The 16,007-nt window shown below is 39.2% G+C and overlaps 2 protein-coding genes across 2 annotated transcripts in view; one reads left to right on the top strand and one right to left on the bottom strand.

The window, feature by feature from the left end:
- Positions 1 to 12,066, top strand: part of LOC103512476 — a 16,258-nt gene extending 4,192 nt beyond the window's left edge. Inside the window, exons 3-11 of the mRNA XM_008477238.3 lie at positions 4,177 to 4,425; positions 4,743 to 4,873; positions 5,576 to 5,757; positions 6,112 to 6,319; positions 6,757 to 6,873; positions 7,354 to 7,509; positions 8,052 to 8,320; positions 8,738 to 8,908; positions 9,524 to 12,066. Coding sequence (XP_008475460.1) covers positions 4,177 to 4,425; positions 4,743 to 4,873; positions 5,576 to 5,757; positions 6,112 to 6,319; positions 6,757 to 6,873; positions 7,354 to 7,509; positions 8,052 to 8,320; positions 8,738 to 8,908; positions 9,524 to 9,804 — 1,764 coding nt within the window. The 3' untranslated portion in view covers positions 9,805 to 12,066. The remainder of the gene's footprint in view (positions 1 to 4,176; positions 4,426 to 4,742; positions 4,874 to 5,575; positions 5,758 to 6,111; positions 6,320 to 6,756; positions 6,874 to 7,353; positions 7,510 to 8,051; positions 8,321 to 8,737; positions 8,909 to 9,523) is intronic.
- LOC113468774 lies at positions 11,870 to 15,999 on the bottom strand. The gene is made up of 2 exons (XM_026825931.1): positions 12,912 to 15,999; positions 11,870 to 12,556 (listed from the first exon to the last, which is right to left on the bottom strand). The coding sequence occupies exons 1-2, from the start codon at positions 13,021 to 13,023 to the stop codon at positions 12,312 to 12,314; spliced, it is 357 nt and encodes a 118-aa protein (XP_026681732.1). The 5' UTR covers positions 13,024 to 15,999; the 3' UTR covers positions 11,870 to 12,311.
- Between the last annotated feature and the right edge of the window lie 8 nt (positions 16,000 to 16,007).

Here is a 16,007-nt window from a genome sequence, read left to right as displayed (position 1 = left end):
CAAGTTACCTAGATTGTTTTCCAAACCTCCCGGAGCATCCGATGCAAGCAGATTGAGGTATCAGTTCCATTGCTTTACCGATGCATCACTAGTTGCATACGCTGCTGTGGTTTACTTGAGAATTACTACAGAAACTGATAGCAGTTTGAGTTTTGTGATGTCTAGGTCACGATTAACACCTCTAAGACAGCGAGATCACATAACGATACCCAAGCTTGAGCTACTGGGTGTGCTGATCGGCGTGCGGTTAGTTGAATATGTAAGGAAAACATTGAATCTCGAAAAGATTCAGACATTTCTGTGGACTGATAGCCAGATTGTCCTCGCGTGGATTAGATCCAATCACCTTCTTCCGCCATTTGTTGCTCGTAGAGTTGCGGAAATTAGATCTGCAAACCACATTCAATTCAGATATGTTCCGACCAAATTGAACCCAGCTGACTCGGCTACTAGAAAGGACTCTGCAGTGAATGGACTTCCTGCACTTTGGACACATGGTCCCGCGTTCTTAGTACGTGATGGTAACTTGGATTTCCCACCTGAATTATTTACTAGTGCTCCTGATAGTCAGTTAAAAGGTGTAACATTTACTAGTCAAGTATCAGGCGACACTAGTCAAACGTCAGTCGATTCTAGTCAAATGTCAGTCGATTCTATTCAGGTGTCAGGTGACACGAGTCAAACGTCAGTCGATATAGGTCAAATGCCAGATGACTCTAGTCAAGACGGGTCAAGTGATACAAGACAAGACGTGTCAGGTGACACAAGACAAGCCGTGTCAGGTGACTCAAGTCAAGTTCATAAACTGACTTCTAGTACAGTCGTTGAAACCGACCTACGGAAATTACAACTAAAGCACTTCCCGCAAGAAATGTCTGGGGGAAGTACCCCTCTCACCAAATCTTTGCGCTTGTTCATTGACAAATCTGGAATACTCCGTTGCAACGCCAAATTGCAAAACGCGGATATACCATACGATCAGAGGTTCCCCATATTGCTACCTCGCGACTCGCCGTATACTCATGATGTAATAAAGAAGATTCACGAGGAGAATTATCATGTTGGCGTATCTCATACCCTTGCATTACTTAGAAAATTATACTGGGTACCCACAGGCCGAAGCCAAGTGTCAAAGGTAATCAAAAAATGCCGAGCTTGTATTAAGTATGGAGGTGGTCCGTACAAATTGCCAGAAATGCCTCCATTACCTAAAGAGAGGGTAGCAGTGTGCCCTCCATTTACTTATACGGGTGTTGATTACTTTGGACCCCTTACTGTGATTGAAGGCGGCACACGTCGAAAAAGATGGTGTGTTCTGTTTACCTGCATGGCTGTACGTGCAATTCATTTGGAAGTAGTTGAAGATATGACCACAGATGAGTTTTTAAACTGTCTACGCCGCTTTGTAGCGACAAGAGGTTCGCCAGTGGCCATTGTTTCAGACAACGCTCTACAGTTTAAACTGTCAGAGAACGTTTTGAATTCGTCGTTCTGTCAAGACAAGAATATAACATGGAGATTTATAGCAGAACTATCTCCCTGGCAAGGAGGCTTCTATGAGCGCCTAATAGGATTGGTAAAAAACTGTCTTAGACGCAGTCTAGACAGAATCCTCCTTACTAACAGTCAGTTAGCAACTGTTATAAAAGAAGTTGAAACGGTCGTCAATACACGACCATTAACAACGGTTGGTACAGAATTAGAACATGTGCTGACTCCGGCAGATTTTCTGCAGCCCTCTGTTCCTGTGGTATTGGAGATACCAAAACAATCAGACTCGATGACCGTTACGAAAACAGCACTAGTAGATAGCTGGAAGAAAAGCCAGACAGTTTTCAAAGAATTTAATGACATGTTTGTCAATCGGTACCTAACCAGCTTGGCAGAACGGCCAATGAAAACACATAAACAGCCAAGAGTACTTGCGAAAACCTCTCCAAACATTGGGGACGTAGTACAATTAAAAGAAAGAATGGTCAGTCGTGCATTCTGGCGAGTTGGTAAAATCTTAGAATTAGTCCCTAGTAAAGACGGACACACTAGGACAGCTCGTGTTCGAATGGCTAATGGAAGTATTATTACCCGCTCGATATCTCTTCTCTACCCGCTTGAGATATCTGAGGAACTAGAAAACAACATTAGTGTCCAATCTAGAGACTCAACAGAGTCCACGGCCTCACAAAGAACAATTCTGTTACAACCAGAAAATAACCAGATCAAAGACTTGGAAAAATCTCCAGCCTTGCAACCAAATGTTCAGATAGCTGAAGAAGAAAACAGTGCTCGAGTTAGTGATGCTAGCCGTCCGGTGCGAAAGGCCGCAGAAATAGCACGAGAAAACATTAGACGATGTTTAACATTAGCTATAATAAACAAGATAGCACATTAGAAATAAGTTTAGAGACTTATTAACATGGATCTCAAAATATGTGTTATGTCAATAACCATATCAAAGGCAAAAGAAAGACTGGTATTATTTTAGTTCCTCTTATTAGTCTTTATAGTTTGACCTCTCACTTTGGTTTGTAAATATTAGAGTTTGTGAGACAGTCAATGCGTGTAAACTGATTAGACAGTATTATTGATTCCTAACAAATTGAGGATTAGTCTCAATCTCAATAAGGCATGAGCAATTAATATAACATGTACATATTCTTTAGTTGTAGTATTTGTAATTCACCATGAGTGAAAATAAGAAACTCTGTCGGCATAAGCCGTACTCAAGATAAAGAAAAGACTTCTTTTGGTGCCATTCCATATTTTTTATATACCTACCTATTATATTTTGTTCTGTTCACATTAAAACTTAGTTCTATTTCTGTTCCAAAGCGTCAGCATTTTGATTTCATATTCACAGATCTAGCAATAATTCGAACATGGTGTATGTCGCCGACAAAAGAACTACTGGTTACTAATATTACAGTATACTTTTCTGTTTCAGAATAACACCTCAAGCTATCATTCCAAAAGCGTTTTGATTTGAATATAGCTGAGTGTGCAAAGTCGTAGTAAAATACGCAAACCATTGTACAAGGCTGATTCTCCTCGCCTCGCGGGGGGAGTGTCGCCAAAGACGAAATATGCAGTGAAATGAGACCCTTAGTCGTGAGCTATAGGGTGTCACACATAGCCGTGAGCCATAGGGCGTCACACACATGCCGTGAGCCATAGGGCGTCACACATAGCCGTGAGCCATAGGGCGTCACACATAGTCGTGAGCCATAAGGTGTCACACATAGCCTTGAGCCATAGGGCGTCACACATAGTCGTGAGCCATAAGGTGTCACACATAGCCTTGAGCCATAGGGCGTCACACATAGTCGTGAGCCATAAGGTGTCACACATAGCCTTGAGCCATAGGGCGTCACACATAGTCGTGAGCCATAAGGTGTCACACATAGCCTTGAGCCATAGGGCGTCACACATAGCCGTGAGCCATAGGGCGTCACACATAGCCTTGAGCCATAGGGTTCCGGAGGACTGGGACGGTTGTAAGGGGAGGTTGGAGACCGTCTGGGGCATAGGCCCTAAATGCCATACTCGGGCACGGGTCCGAGATGGCACGTCTGGGGCATAGGCCCTAAATGCCAATAGGGCAGAAGAACGGCATAGGCCGTAACGTGACATAGGTCACAGCATATCGGTTTAGGCCGTATAGTGACGCAGGTCACATCGTCTTGGGTATAGACCCTAGTGTGACATAGGTTACACCTACCAGGACATAGGTCTGGAGAGAGACATAGGTCCCATCGTCATTCACAGCGACTATGTTGGACAACTATTTAGTTCCCCCCCATATTTAGTACATCAAGATCCCGCATTTAGTTTGGTAAATGGTCGCATTTACTACAATATTGATTACATGTTATGAGTCAAGAATGAGTCATTTTAATTTGAAGTAAAGGAATTTTTTAATTGTTCCTTAATTACAGCAAGATAAATTTTATGACTTTACTTGGACTCAAACCACCAACCTTGAGTCCATACTCACCCTTGAGTTGGACCACTAATAGCAGAATAGCACCAATCACTGAATCCTTTCCTCTGTAATATTACCTACATCATGATTAGTGCACTTTTGCAAAGTGCAATTTTCTATTCAAAACAGCCTACAAATGAGTAAATTTAAATAGCTGTAATTACACCATTGTCAATCATTTGTTTTTCTTTCCACAGAGTCCCTATTTTGCAAGCATGTTTTCTGGCTCCTGGAATGAATCCACCAAGAGCAAAGTAGAAATCAAAATTCCAAATCCAAAAATTACCGAGAAGTCAATTGACATTGTCCTAGGATCTTTGTACCACCCAAATGTTTCCTTTGAGCAAGAGGACATTTTCAGTGTCATTGCTGCTGCAGCTTTGTTTCAATTGGACGAACTAGTCACTCGATGTGAAGACATTCTGCTCAAGTCTATCTCAAGTGAGGTAAGTAGATGTATTAGGTGGAGATATAGAGGGCTTCTTCTGAATAATTAAGTAGGACTTTGAGGTTTTTAAATGTGTTTTTACTCTTCAGCCCTAAATATGCAATTAGTAGTACCTATAGGTAGTATGAAATCCCAAAATTACTAAAATAGACTACATAACTATGATTGATGACACTTCTGAAGTTCCATGCTGATACTTACCTTTGTAGTGTGAAAATTTTCAAAGGGCATAAGTAGATAGGTAGTTTAGGTACCTGAGTATGTTTTAGGTAACTTTCATAATAATTCAGTCTCTTTTCCTGTGTATCGTTTCAGAATGTATTGCTGTACTACGAGATTGCCAAGCAGTACAGCCTACACAAAGTATTGAAGGGGGCTCTAGCATTCCTACATATCAATTTAGTTTTATTTTACCCCTCCAAACCCAAGCACCTATGTTCTATAGAGTAAGTATCTCTGTATATATTATGTTTATTTTAAAAGGTTCATTACAATGAGGTTAAATCAAGGCGGAGCAAAAACTCGAGCCAGGGGGGTAGGGGACCATTGTTGATAGTTCAGAAATTTCCTTGTGATATTGCAAGTTTGTAGAATTACTACAGCTTTCTGCATCATGTTGATTGTGCTAGGATGGATCTTCAGTTGTTCTAGATTTGGCTGTAGCATTTTATCAATTACTTCTGTTGCTGATATGTAAATGTAATGTAATGTAAATGTAAATGCAGTTTCTTTGTGTTATTATGTCACAACTTTGGCGCTCACTGCAGCATTGTAGGATTTTCGCAATGTCAGTCGATTCTAGTCAAATGTCAGTCGATTCTATTCAGGTGTCAGGTGACACGAGTCAAACGTCAGTCGATTCTATTCAAGTGTCAGGTGACACGAGTCAAACGTCAGTCGATATAGGTCAAATGCCAGATGACTCTAGTCAAGACGGGTCAAGTGATACAAGACAAGAATACAAATTTCTTGGCACCGCCGGGAATCGAACCCGGGTCTCCCGCGTGCAAGGCGAGCGCAGTGACCACTACGCCATGGGAGCTGACTCTGTTGCTGATATTAGGAGTACAATTGTTGTAACTTTCTTCTGTTTCCATATCCTTTTCAGTGTGATTATTATTATTATTGCTATTTCTATTATTTTTCAGCTGTGACCTTATGCAACATTTGATCTCTTCTCCCAAGCTTGTTACTTCCTCGCCAGTCGATGTGTATCGTATCCTGCGACTTTGGTTGTACCTCAAAGTGCACCCCCAGTCAGATGATGACCTAAACTTGTCTAGTGAAGAGTTGGCCACTGCCGCTCGAAACTACTTTGTACAAAACCCTAGTAAGTACCTCTCTGAATAATTTTTATTTTATTTAGAGATAGAAACAATCAATCAATCAAATTTATTGACAGACTGCCCAAAATTTGGGTTGCCAAAAGATGAGTAGGTACTAAATATTAAAAATCCATTTTTTATTTTTATTATTCACACGTTAAGAAGCAAGGCCATGTGTGGTGCAAAATATCCGCCATTTTTTTTTTTTTTTTTTTTTTTTTAGGTAGGTACCTTGACTTTGCTTATTGTGAATGAATTAATTTTTTAACTTACAGATTTACATTCAGACAAACTAACTACCTACATTAAATGAAAAATTCAGTCGTTGTGTTAAAACTTCTTTCTCTTTGCTTCCTCAGAAACTCAAAGCTTCCTGTATTCCCACCAAGGTGCTTCTTATGCACACGTGTTCCGCTCACTGGAATTGTTCCCCCTCATCTCGATGCGAAGTAGCATTGTAGAAATTCAAGAGGACAACATTCTACCTCAGGCGTGGCTCACTGCAATGTATGAGAAGGTGGTCCCCATTGTGGCGGAAATGATGCACCCCCCTGTACATAACAAACAGTGAGTACCGGCCCTGGTGACTTGTTTTGTTTGATTAGAAGTGTAAGACCTCGTTCCCACTTGTCGTTCGGAAAAAATCGTGTCGTGTGTAGTGGGAACACCTTCATTTAAATTACATTGCCTACAAGGTGCTATTACTTACCGCTGGTTTAACTTGACTTTGAATCTCGTGTACCTAATTGAGGTAAGTATGTGCAAAAAACAAAACAAAAAAATAAAAAAAGTACCTCGGTACCGCTTTTCGAATTACATCAAGGCACATTCTTTTACATCCATGCTTATCCAAGAACGGAAAATTCTGGTCAGAAAATTTCCGCCCTTGTCAGAATTCGAACCCAGCACCTCCAGGTTGAGAATCAGTGCTCTTGACCACTCGACCACAGAGGTAGGCATTAATATGTAGGTACTTCTATTTATTTTATTATTATTATTTTCAGGCCAATCACAGAGCTGGACAACTATGCTGTGGACATTCGGGAGACAAATCTAAGCAAGCATTGTGTCAAATGGTGTTCGGTGCTTCCCCGAGACGAAATAATCACCCCTCTAAAGAGGTAGCTATGTGAAATACACGATATTCTTAGCTTAACTCGTCCTTCAGGGCTTTTGACCCTACACTCAAGCCTCTGAGTGGGTTTTTTGTATAATGTCCTATCCGATTTCGGGACAATAAGATCCTACAGCTCCCTCTATAAAAAACACACACACCTTCGAGGGTAACTTGACTGTGGAAAGTGTCTTTTTTTTTTCCTTTGGTTCTCAAGTGATCAGTATCATTTTTTTTTTTTTTTTTTTTTTTTTACTTTATATTACTACAGTATAGCGAGCTATACTAGTAATGAAAGTATTGCAATCGGTCCAAATTTTTATGCACATTTTCACTTAAAGTACCTAAGTGTGTTTATGATGAGCCTTAACCCAATATAACCCAAAGAAAACAGTCAGTTTCTTGTAGAGTACAGATAAAGTAATATATATATAAACAGTCCTAATAGTGCCGTTTCCTAATACCCTATTACTCTCCTTTATTTCAGATCGACTTGGCATACTTGGAAACTTCACAGTTACGGCCTGGTTACTGACTGGAAGTTCACAGGTTCGAGTCTCAAGGTGATGTTCACTCCCAATGCTCTGTTCGAAGGCAATCTCCTCAGTGACAATGACATCAAATATGTGCCGCTCTATTGCAGGTAAAAGATCAATCAGATTAATACCTACCTAAATATGTTTCACATACTTACCTAGGTAGACTTGAAAAAGTAAAAACAATCTTAATAATAATAAGAGAGTGAGAGAGATTTGATACAGGGAATTAACAACTGATGTCTTATCGTGCGGAAACCCATGAGAGGAGAAGAAAGACAGGATAGGAGAAAGCCAGCTGTTCCGAGAACGAACATTATCCGTTCAGTATAAAATCCGTCCCAGGCGGGAATTGAACCCGCGGCCTTGCTCTCACAAGGCAGGCGCGCTACCAACCAAGCTAACTAGGCTGGCCGAATAAATGAGTTACTTAACATCAAAAGAATAAGTTTGTATTAACTTATTTGTTGGTACACACACTTGGTAAAACAATTCAAAAACTAAAAATGATTTTGGGTGAGTAGAAGCCAAGTGTTTCTACTCACCCAAAATCATTTTGAGTTACTTAAGTTTGTTAACTCTATCAAATCTAGAGTCCTTTTCCTTAGGGAGTTGTACAGTGACCCAACCTCTGGTTCCTGATTCACAGGTTCACTATCTACGCCCTGGGCTCTTCCCATCAGCAAATCAGTTGTGTTAGCAAGTCCACCACCAAACTGCTCGAGAAATTTCGTCACGAAGATCTGTTTTCGTTTCGGCGCGAGGATTTCCCAACGCACGATTCGGTGACGATGTATATTTTGTCGCTCCAAGTGTTTATCGTACATCGGGTCATCCTGTATAAACTGATGGCGGAGAAGCTATGCGATCAGCCGCGGAGCACGACGGAGACACCCAGTAATTTTCCGTCTGAGTCAGGTAAGATGGTACATTGCAGTCGATCGACTTCGCCAGGTACCCCATTTAGGTCGAGTTTACCACCGTGAAATGTCTCAGGAATTTCAGGATTGAGTTCAATCCGAGGTTCAAATTAAGTTGATCCCAAGGGCAAGGTAAACCTAGACCCTTGACAAATCGAGTGTGCTATGTGATAGCCCTGGTTGTGTTATACCTACTTAAGAGATAGGTTATCCTAGCTATTAAGTAGGTATAGGGTAATCCCCAGCATTAAAGTAGGTGAGATCAAATTTCTTTGACGCAATGGGGGGAAAGAAGTGTGAACAAGCGATGATGATTAACAGGCTCAAACCGGAAGTAATGGGTTCGAATTTTTTCCCCTTGAAAATAGCTAAATTCTAGATAATGATTTTATCCTCTTTTTCCTTTTCCCAACAGGCAACCTAGAACCCCCACCCAACCAGTTAGTCGAGGATGCCAACGACCTTGAACCCTCAGTTGAAGGTCATCCTGATAACGAGGATAGTGATAATGATAGTGACGTGGATGTAGAAGGAGAATACTATACGGACAGTGAGAGTGAAGATTCCTCCAGTGACAGTAATTCAGGTAGATTTTCCATTAATTTTCTCCTACACTCTCCCTTTTCTTCGACTTTCCCGTGTTCAGACGGGGTGGGCGTTTTGGATGCCCTATACTTACCCCTATAGTGTAGGGACTGTAGGGCATCCAAAACGCCCGCGGCCCGCAGTTTGTACACAACTGCCCTATACATTCAACCGCTATTTCTTTTGCAAGGAAAATTTCAGGCAGGTATCCTCCCTGTTTAAAGTTCCCCAGCCAGACCACATTTCCTACCTCCTACTCTCAGGTCCAAATAAGCCAGTCTAGTCAGCTTGACAGGTAGCGCGTCTGCCTCGTGTTAGTTCACGTTCGTGGATTCGATTTCCGCATTCCGCCCCTGGCGAACATTATCCTAAACAGATAAGGTTCGTTCTCGGAACGGCTGTCGTTCTCCTATACTATCTTCTAACTTTAGCCTAAACAGATAAAGTTCGTTCTCGGAACGGGTGGCTTTCTATCCTGCAGTAGATTCGTAGTAGCCTAACCCATCCTTTAGGGCTGTCTGCCCCTACACCTAAGTCTCGGAGTGGGCTTTTTGCTCACTCCTCAAACCTCTCAAGAAAAAAACTTATACCATTTTCTCTCGTCTCTTTCTCACAGGCGACAGCGATTCCGATTCCTCGACTTCGGAAGACAACGATGTTGGCCGAGAATTGCCGAGACCTCCCCCTCCTCCTTACCTTCCTCCCCCTCCCCCGCCTCCGCGGGAGTTCAGTGACCCCGCCAACCTTTCTGCGTGTTCGAGTTCTCAGTTGTACGCCGCAGGCGAAAATTGTACCGAGAAGTTGGTGAGCGGAGGTGAGTTAAAAGATGACCCTGATGAAGACAGTTTGGTGAGGATTGTCATTCCGAAAAATATACATACGGCGACTATTTATTAAGGTATTTGATTTATTTTGATTTGAGGTACACCTATCTGACAAATTGAACATGACTGATGTCCGATTTGGTACTTCTTGACCAATCATATTAACGACAAGGCACAATGTCGTTCATATTTAGGGCTATGTCTCCTCTATTCTATTGAACGACACTCACCTTTCAATATGAGCGACATGACACTCTCCCTTAAGCCATTAGTGCATAGCGTCCTATTTTCAAGACGCTCAGAAAAATGCCCATAATTTGGTGACATTTTTTTTTAATGGTCCAAATTGATAGTACTTAGCGAAAGTTGAAATGTTCGTCTACCAGCTGTTATGGCCGAAACTAAGATCCGTTGTCTTTCTGGGTGCCACTTTGCACCTATTGAGAGACAATCCCTTATATCGTGGTCCCTGGGTATGATGTCATTTTGGGCTTGATATTCAAAGTGTTAGAACATTTCCAAAGGTAGGTTAAGTAGTGTGATTGGTTAAGAAGTATCGGATATCGGTCTTGTTGGTCAGACAGGTATAGAATTAAAACCCTACTGGAACGTTTTATTTTAGGCTGATAGCTAGTTTTATTTAATGATACGCACAGCTACAATAGTCAAGTTTCACAAGTGGAAGTTTCTTTTCATGATTGTTGTTTTTTTTTTTTTCGTTTTTCTTTTCTTTCTGAATCGAGGGTTTAGAAGTGTAGGTACTTAAAATATTTGCACAACTGCTGTGCACACCACGTTTATTTTTTTCTTTTTCGCGAGAGTTTAGAAGTTACAAGTTACCTCTCAAAAGATTGGAGGAGAATGTGATGGAAAGTAAATCACACTGAGTAAAGTGGACATGTTGAGCTTTTTGTATTATTTTCCAAAGGACTGACTACTTTTTTTTTGTTCAGGTACATTCCACTTTAGTTGGCTAGATTTATTTTGCAAATTTTGTTCAGGAAATCGTATTAAGATATTAGGGTTTATGTTGAAGTTACCAGTTGTAGGGACGCGTTTTTAAAAGCTCTAAGTTTTTGAGCTCGACAGTATTTAGGGGTCAAAGAGATAGATCTAAAGAAGACAAGACCCATTTGTCTGAGGTGAAGTTACTTAATAATCGACAGTGAGTCCACAGTATAATATAAATAATATCCTAGTCTTGACCATATAGTCACTAAGTTTAACCACTTATGCTCGATCTTACCACAGAAAGTTTTCAGTTAATTCAGAGTTTAAAAATACGGGCCTGTGTAAATCAAATGGGGGATGTCAAAGAAAACCCTTCACATTGTGTTAACTCTCAGTGGTAAGATCAGCCTAACCAGTCCATTTCGGCAGCTCCGTAATACCGGCCTAGCCATGGAATTTTATCGTTTTGAGGATTAAAAAACAAATGCCACAAGTTTCAAAAGTTGGTATGAAAATTCCGTCAATTACCTACCTCGTTTTGTGGTTGTCTTCGAGTACAATTTTGTACGACGCGACATACATAGTCTAACTCGGGCTGTTGTAGAAAAGGACTTTTCAGTCTCATTCTGGCAGGATAAACAAGGTATATACTATTCTATACTTTTGAAGAAGATGAGCTGTATATTCCTTTCAGGGTTGAATATGAATAGGGTTGATTTTTTCCTCTTTGGGCGTAATAGCACGCACGACCACATAGACTGCCACAGGACGCTTAAATGTATTTTAAATGGTTTTCTAAACGAGGGGCCTGAGTAAAATTTTTGATGAAAAAATTCTCATTTAAGGGAGATGTTTTCATACATGTGGGCCTGTGGGTAAACACCACGGAATATGTTTTGGCAGCCAACTTGTTGAAAGTTGGAAATTCAGATTCCATCGATTTTGTGTCTAGCGATATCTGGAAAGGAACATACAGCTTTTGTCAAAAGTTCAAAGACTCTAATGTTAATCACATGTAAAAGTTGTTTTCCGTATTGGATATTTATTTGTTTTTGTAACACTATTATGTTTTATGTCATTGTTTTTTATAACTTGTAGTGTTGATATAATGGCAGCAGTGTAAATAGTTCTCAATTAACTTAGTCGTAGATATTAGGTTTAGGAGTTCGAGAGTTCAACAAGAAAAATTTTTTTTTTTTTTTTTTTTTTTTTTTTTTTTTTTCTTCAACTTTTCTAAGTAATTTTCGGCTCATAGGTTTTCATTTTCTTTTTTGCTCCAAGTAGGTACCATAAGCTTTTGTTTCCTAAACTGTTGTTGTGCCTTCGAAGATGTCAGTCACCCTTCCTGCTTTCTCACATGAACTTACTTACACCGTCATCAAAAGATAATCTTCCTTCTATTTTAAGCTTACCTGCTTTTATTTTCCAAGAGTGGATTTCACCAATATTTTTTCAGTCCCTATAAGGCCTGTTAAGCTCCACTAGATTTGTATAGGCTTAACAGGGCTTTAAGCTAACAGGCTGTTGGGGACTAAAAGAATGTTGGTGAAATCATCCACAAGTCTGTTCGATGGATTTTCATCCCTGTATTTTGTTCAGTCAGATAATTGATACCGTTAAGAACCCTGTTTAACAACAGAAATTCCGTTTCAAAGGGCTCGGTCGTTTGGTCCAATTGAAATCGTCGAGCGTGGCATTCGGATGATATACAGGGGGTGCCTCAAAAGTTTCACATTCCTTATACAGGATGGGCTTGAATTCCCTCATCGTGTGACATAGACAGTGAGAAATTTCAGCGCTCGACCGGAGACAGTCTCGGACGATTTGCTGACAACGCGTTGATACGGTTAGTTTTGGACCAAACTTGTTGAGGGCTTGAAATGAGAAAAATTCGAAAAAAAAAAACCTTTAAAATAGTTTCCCTCATTTGACTCGGACGATTTGCTGACAACGCGTTGATACGGTTAGTTTTGGACCAAACTTGTTGAGGGCTTGAAATGAGAAAAATTCGAAAAAAAACCTTTAAAATAGTTTCCCTCATTTGAAAAAAAAAATGACTTGTCAAGCAAATTTTTTGCATCCAATAAACTTCGGTTCAATAAGGGTTAGGGGAAGATTTTGGGCGTTCTCGGAACGGCTGGCTTTTTCCTATCCTCGGGACTGTAAGGCTCCGTTTTTTTTTTTTTTTAGTTCCCTCTATTAAACCTCTTCCGGGGTTAAAATACTTACGTGTGGGTCTAGACATGAGCCAAGCTTTCTCTACAGCTTCGCCGGGAGTGAGCACATGATCTCTGTCTGCCCTGGTGGCCTCTACCACACAATGCTCCAGCATTTTACTCATTTAGACAAGAGTTTCAAGTCGGTAGAAATTCGAGTTGAGAACGAAAATTTGGTTGTAAGAATTTGACGTGGAATTGAGACGAATTTCTTAGAAATTATAGGGTGGCCACAAGCTCAGAATAATTCAGCTGGTTGAAGTACCAGTAAAAAAATCTTTCCTCGTTCTTTTTTTTTTTGATCAATGTCGAATGTTGTCAAACGATTACCTACCATTGACTGCTCCTTGAATAAATTTTACTCACGATAACAAAATAATAAATATGAATTTGGAACGCTTCATAGCCTCGTACACCTTAGAAGTTGAGCAATTATTTTCAAATTGAGATAAGATAATGGACAAGGCGCACATACAGTATTTTCGAGTACCCTCACTCAAGAACCTTGTTGAATTCTCGAACCAAGTAGTTAAGTAAGAAAACAGAATACAGCATTGGCCTGCATAGTGGCAACCTAGTCCTTAAAAGAGCACTGAAGTTAGGCAACATCGTGCATGGTGTGTAACTCGACGGATGATGTCCTCACAGGGCGTATCTAGCTGTCTAGCCAGCAAGAACCGTGTAGGGATGGTCACCCGTTCAGTTTCTTGACATGCCCGACGTAACTTACCCTTTGATCCGATGACGTATTCTGTGTCACACCAATTGTACGGTTTAATTTTTCATAGTCTATTTTATTTTATTTTGAAACCGTTGATTCCTAATTATTATGTTATTCTACTAAAAGTGTACCTATATTTTTTTTCTAACCAAACTTAAAAAAGTTTAATATGTTTATATTTATTGTGATTTTTTTGCTGACACATACTACATACCGACTTTATATTGCTATTTTTATCAGTACCCTAACCAATGTACTAAAAAAGAAAATAAATTTACTGGTAAAATAATAATGTACAATATTCGGCCTTGCTACTGGTTTTGTTGTTTATTACTAGCAACTTCTGGGAAGACTACTACTCTACGGAAAAAAATGACGAGAAAAAAAAATAATGATAATGAAAAATAATTACCTAAAACTGTAAAAATAAATTCAGAAATAAAAGATCGATAGATTTTTTCAAGCTTCCCAGACTGACAAGTAGCAAGGTCCCCGCCCGAATACCCACCCCAGGTACGTAACTTTATCAGCATAACTACGAAGTTCAGAAAAAGGAGGGAGTAAAGTTCGAATGCTAGGGAAATATCCCTCGTACACTGTTGCCTTTGAAAGTAGCAAGCATCGTTTAAAAAGCCCCTACAGTGGCTTCAGAACTGAGCATCGTCTAGAAAGCTCAAAGTTCTGCACATGCGTAGGAGAATTTTCCCCACTCTTGACTTTGATTTAGGCTCCTCCTGTTCCATTTGATTTGTATAGGCTTAACAGGGCTGTTAGGGGCTAAAAAGAAGGTTGTTAAAATCCACCCTTAAGATTTTAAATGTGACCAATAACCACAGATATACAATTTTGTATGAATTTCTTGTAGGTAATATTCTTATAGGTTTCAATGAATTTCTTGTAGGTTTCAATAAACCCTTTGAAAGCATTTTTTCTAAATTTTTACACTACCTTAGACCCTATCAACTTATTGTTTATAAGGAATTACACCTACCTTTATGGCAAATCTAGTAATATTAATAGGTAAAGTGTAAACATTTTCTTTTAACTTTTCAAAGGATTTAGGTATGTAACTAAGTACATACCTGCATACTTTAGTTTAGGCTGAACTCTGACTACAAGTAAGTAAGCAAGCAAGCAATTAAACTCGAAAGTGTGAACTCGGATATAAGAATATCATCAGTCCTAACAACACATTTTTCAACATTCCCCAAAGGTTATTTTTTAAGTACAATATTGCCAAAAGCAAAAATATAAAATAAATTCAAACAGAAAAATCACACTAGGCGTAAGAACTTTTATCAACAAGAAATTCTTTAGATTTTAAACAACATGTTCATGTACAAGAAATAAAAATAATTCTCTCTCTCTCTCTCTCTCTCTCTCTCTCTCTCTCTCTCTCTCTCTCTTCTTTATTTCTCTCTCTCTCTCCTCTTTATTTCTCTCTCTTTCTCTTCAAAGTACGAAAACATAAGGTTCTTTTTAACATAAACTTACTTTTTACAAATGAATAAAGGATTGGATTATTATCAATATGGTACAAGATATTTGATATAAAGCTATCAAATGAACTGCATTTTTTAAAAATTATTTTTATAAAAACAAAACAGTACAATAGACAACCTAGAACATAAAGTCAAGCTTAAATAAATTACATTACCTTCCATTCTATACCTAGGATAAGGAAAATAAAAAAAGGCTGGTATTGTGAAACGCTTCAGTTAAAGGATTTCTCCTAATAATAGGTACATAAGTACCTAAAATATGTGTGTACTGTGTAGTTATTCATTAAAATAATTTCTTGCCAAAGAAAACAAATTCGAAAAAGGCAAGCAGACAGAATATCCCATAAAATTCTTACCCTTGGAAAGGGCTTGCCTCTCGTGCCAATAAAAACATTGGTGTACTCAATGGCGACCTTCTGGGTTGTCTATCATATTGTTCTAAAATGAAGTTTGTTCCCCGTTTTGTATTATATATATGTAAAAAAAGATGGTATTATTGCTAAAGCATAGAATTTGAAAGTACCTACTACCTATAACCTACAGTCTACACAGTTGCATCAAATAAATTTTGCATCCAAAGCCAAATTATGAAATAAAATTGCTATGAACTCCCATAGGAAATAATACTTATTTATATTTTGAGAACATGGTCATTTCCTACTCTTTTCTACTGAAATTTGAAAATCAATTCTTTCATAGGAAAACCAACTTGAAATTTCCTATAGGTACCACAAAATTTCATTTTAGTATTGATATTCAAAAAATTCAAGTTTTTCATAATTTGGCCTCTGACGTTTTGTCCTATCAACGCAGCATATAAACAAAAGATAGGGTACTCAGCCAAAAAGCTGCCAAATTTGGAACAATCTAGCGACAGCGGCCAGGG

Source organism: Diaphorina citri, unplaced genomic scaffold (assembly GCF_000475195.1).
Source record: "Diaphorina citri unplaced genomic scaffold, Diaci psyllid genome assembly version 1.1 scaffold843, whole genome shotgun sequence".
In the NCBI taxonomy this organism is placed as follows: Eukaryota; Metazoa; Arthropoda; class Insecta; order Hemiptera; family Psyllidae; genus Diaphorina; species Diaphorina citri.
Note: the sequence above shows the minus strand (reverse complement) of the source record. Positions and strands in the feature narration are given on the sequence as shown.

Excerpts from the sequence above, each read along its gene's own strand:
- LOC113468774 (XM_026825931.1), bottom strand. The coding sequence starts at position 13,023 with ATGAGTAAAATGCTGGAGCATTGTGTGGTAGAGGCCACCAGGGCAGAC. Across the intron at positions 12,557-12,911 it reads GCTCATGTCTAGACCCACAC|CCCTCAACAAGTTTGGTCCA; the intron begins GTAAGTATTTTA and ends TCTCATTTCAAG.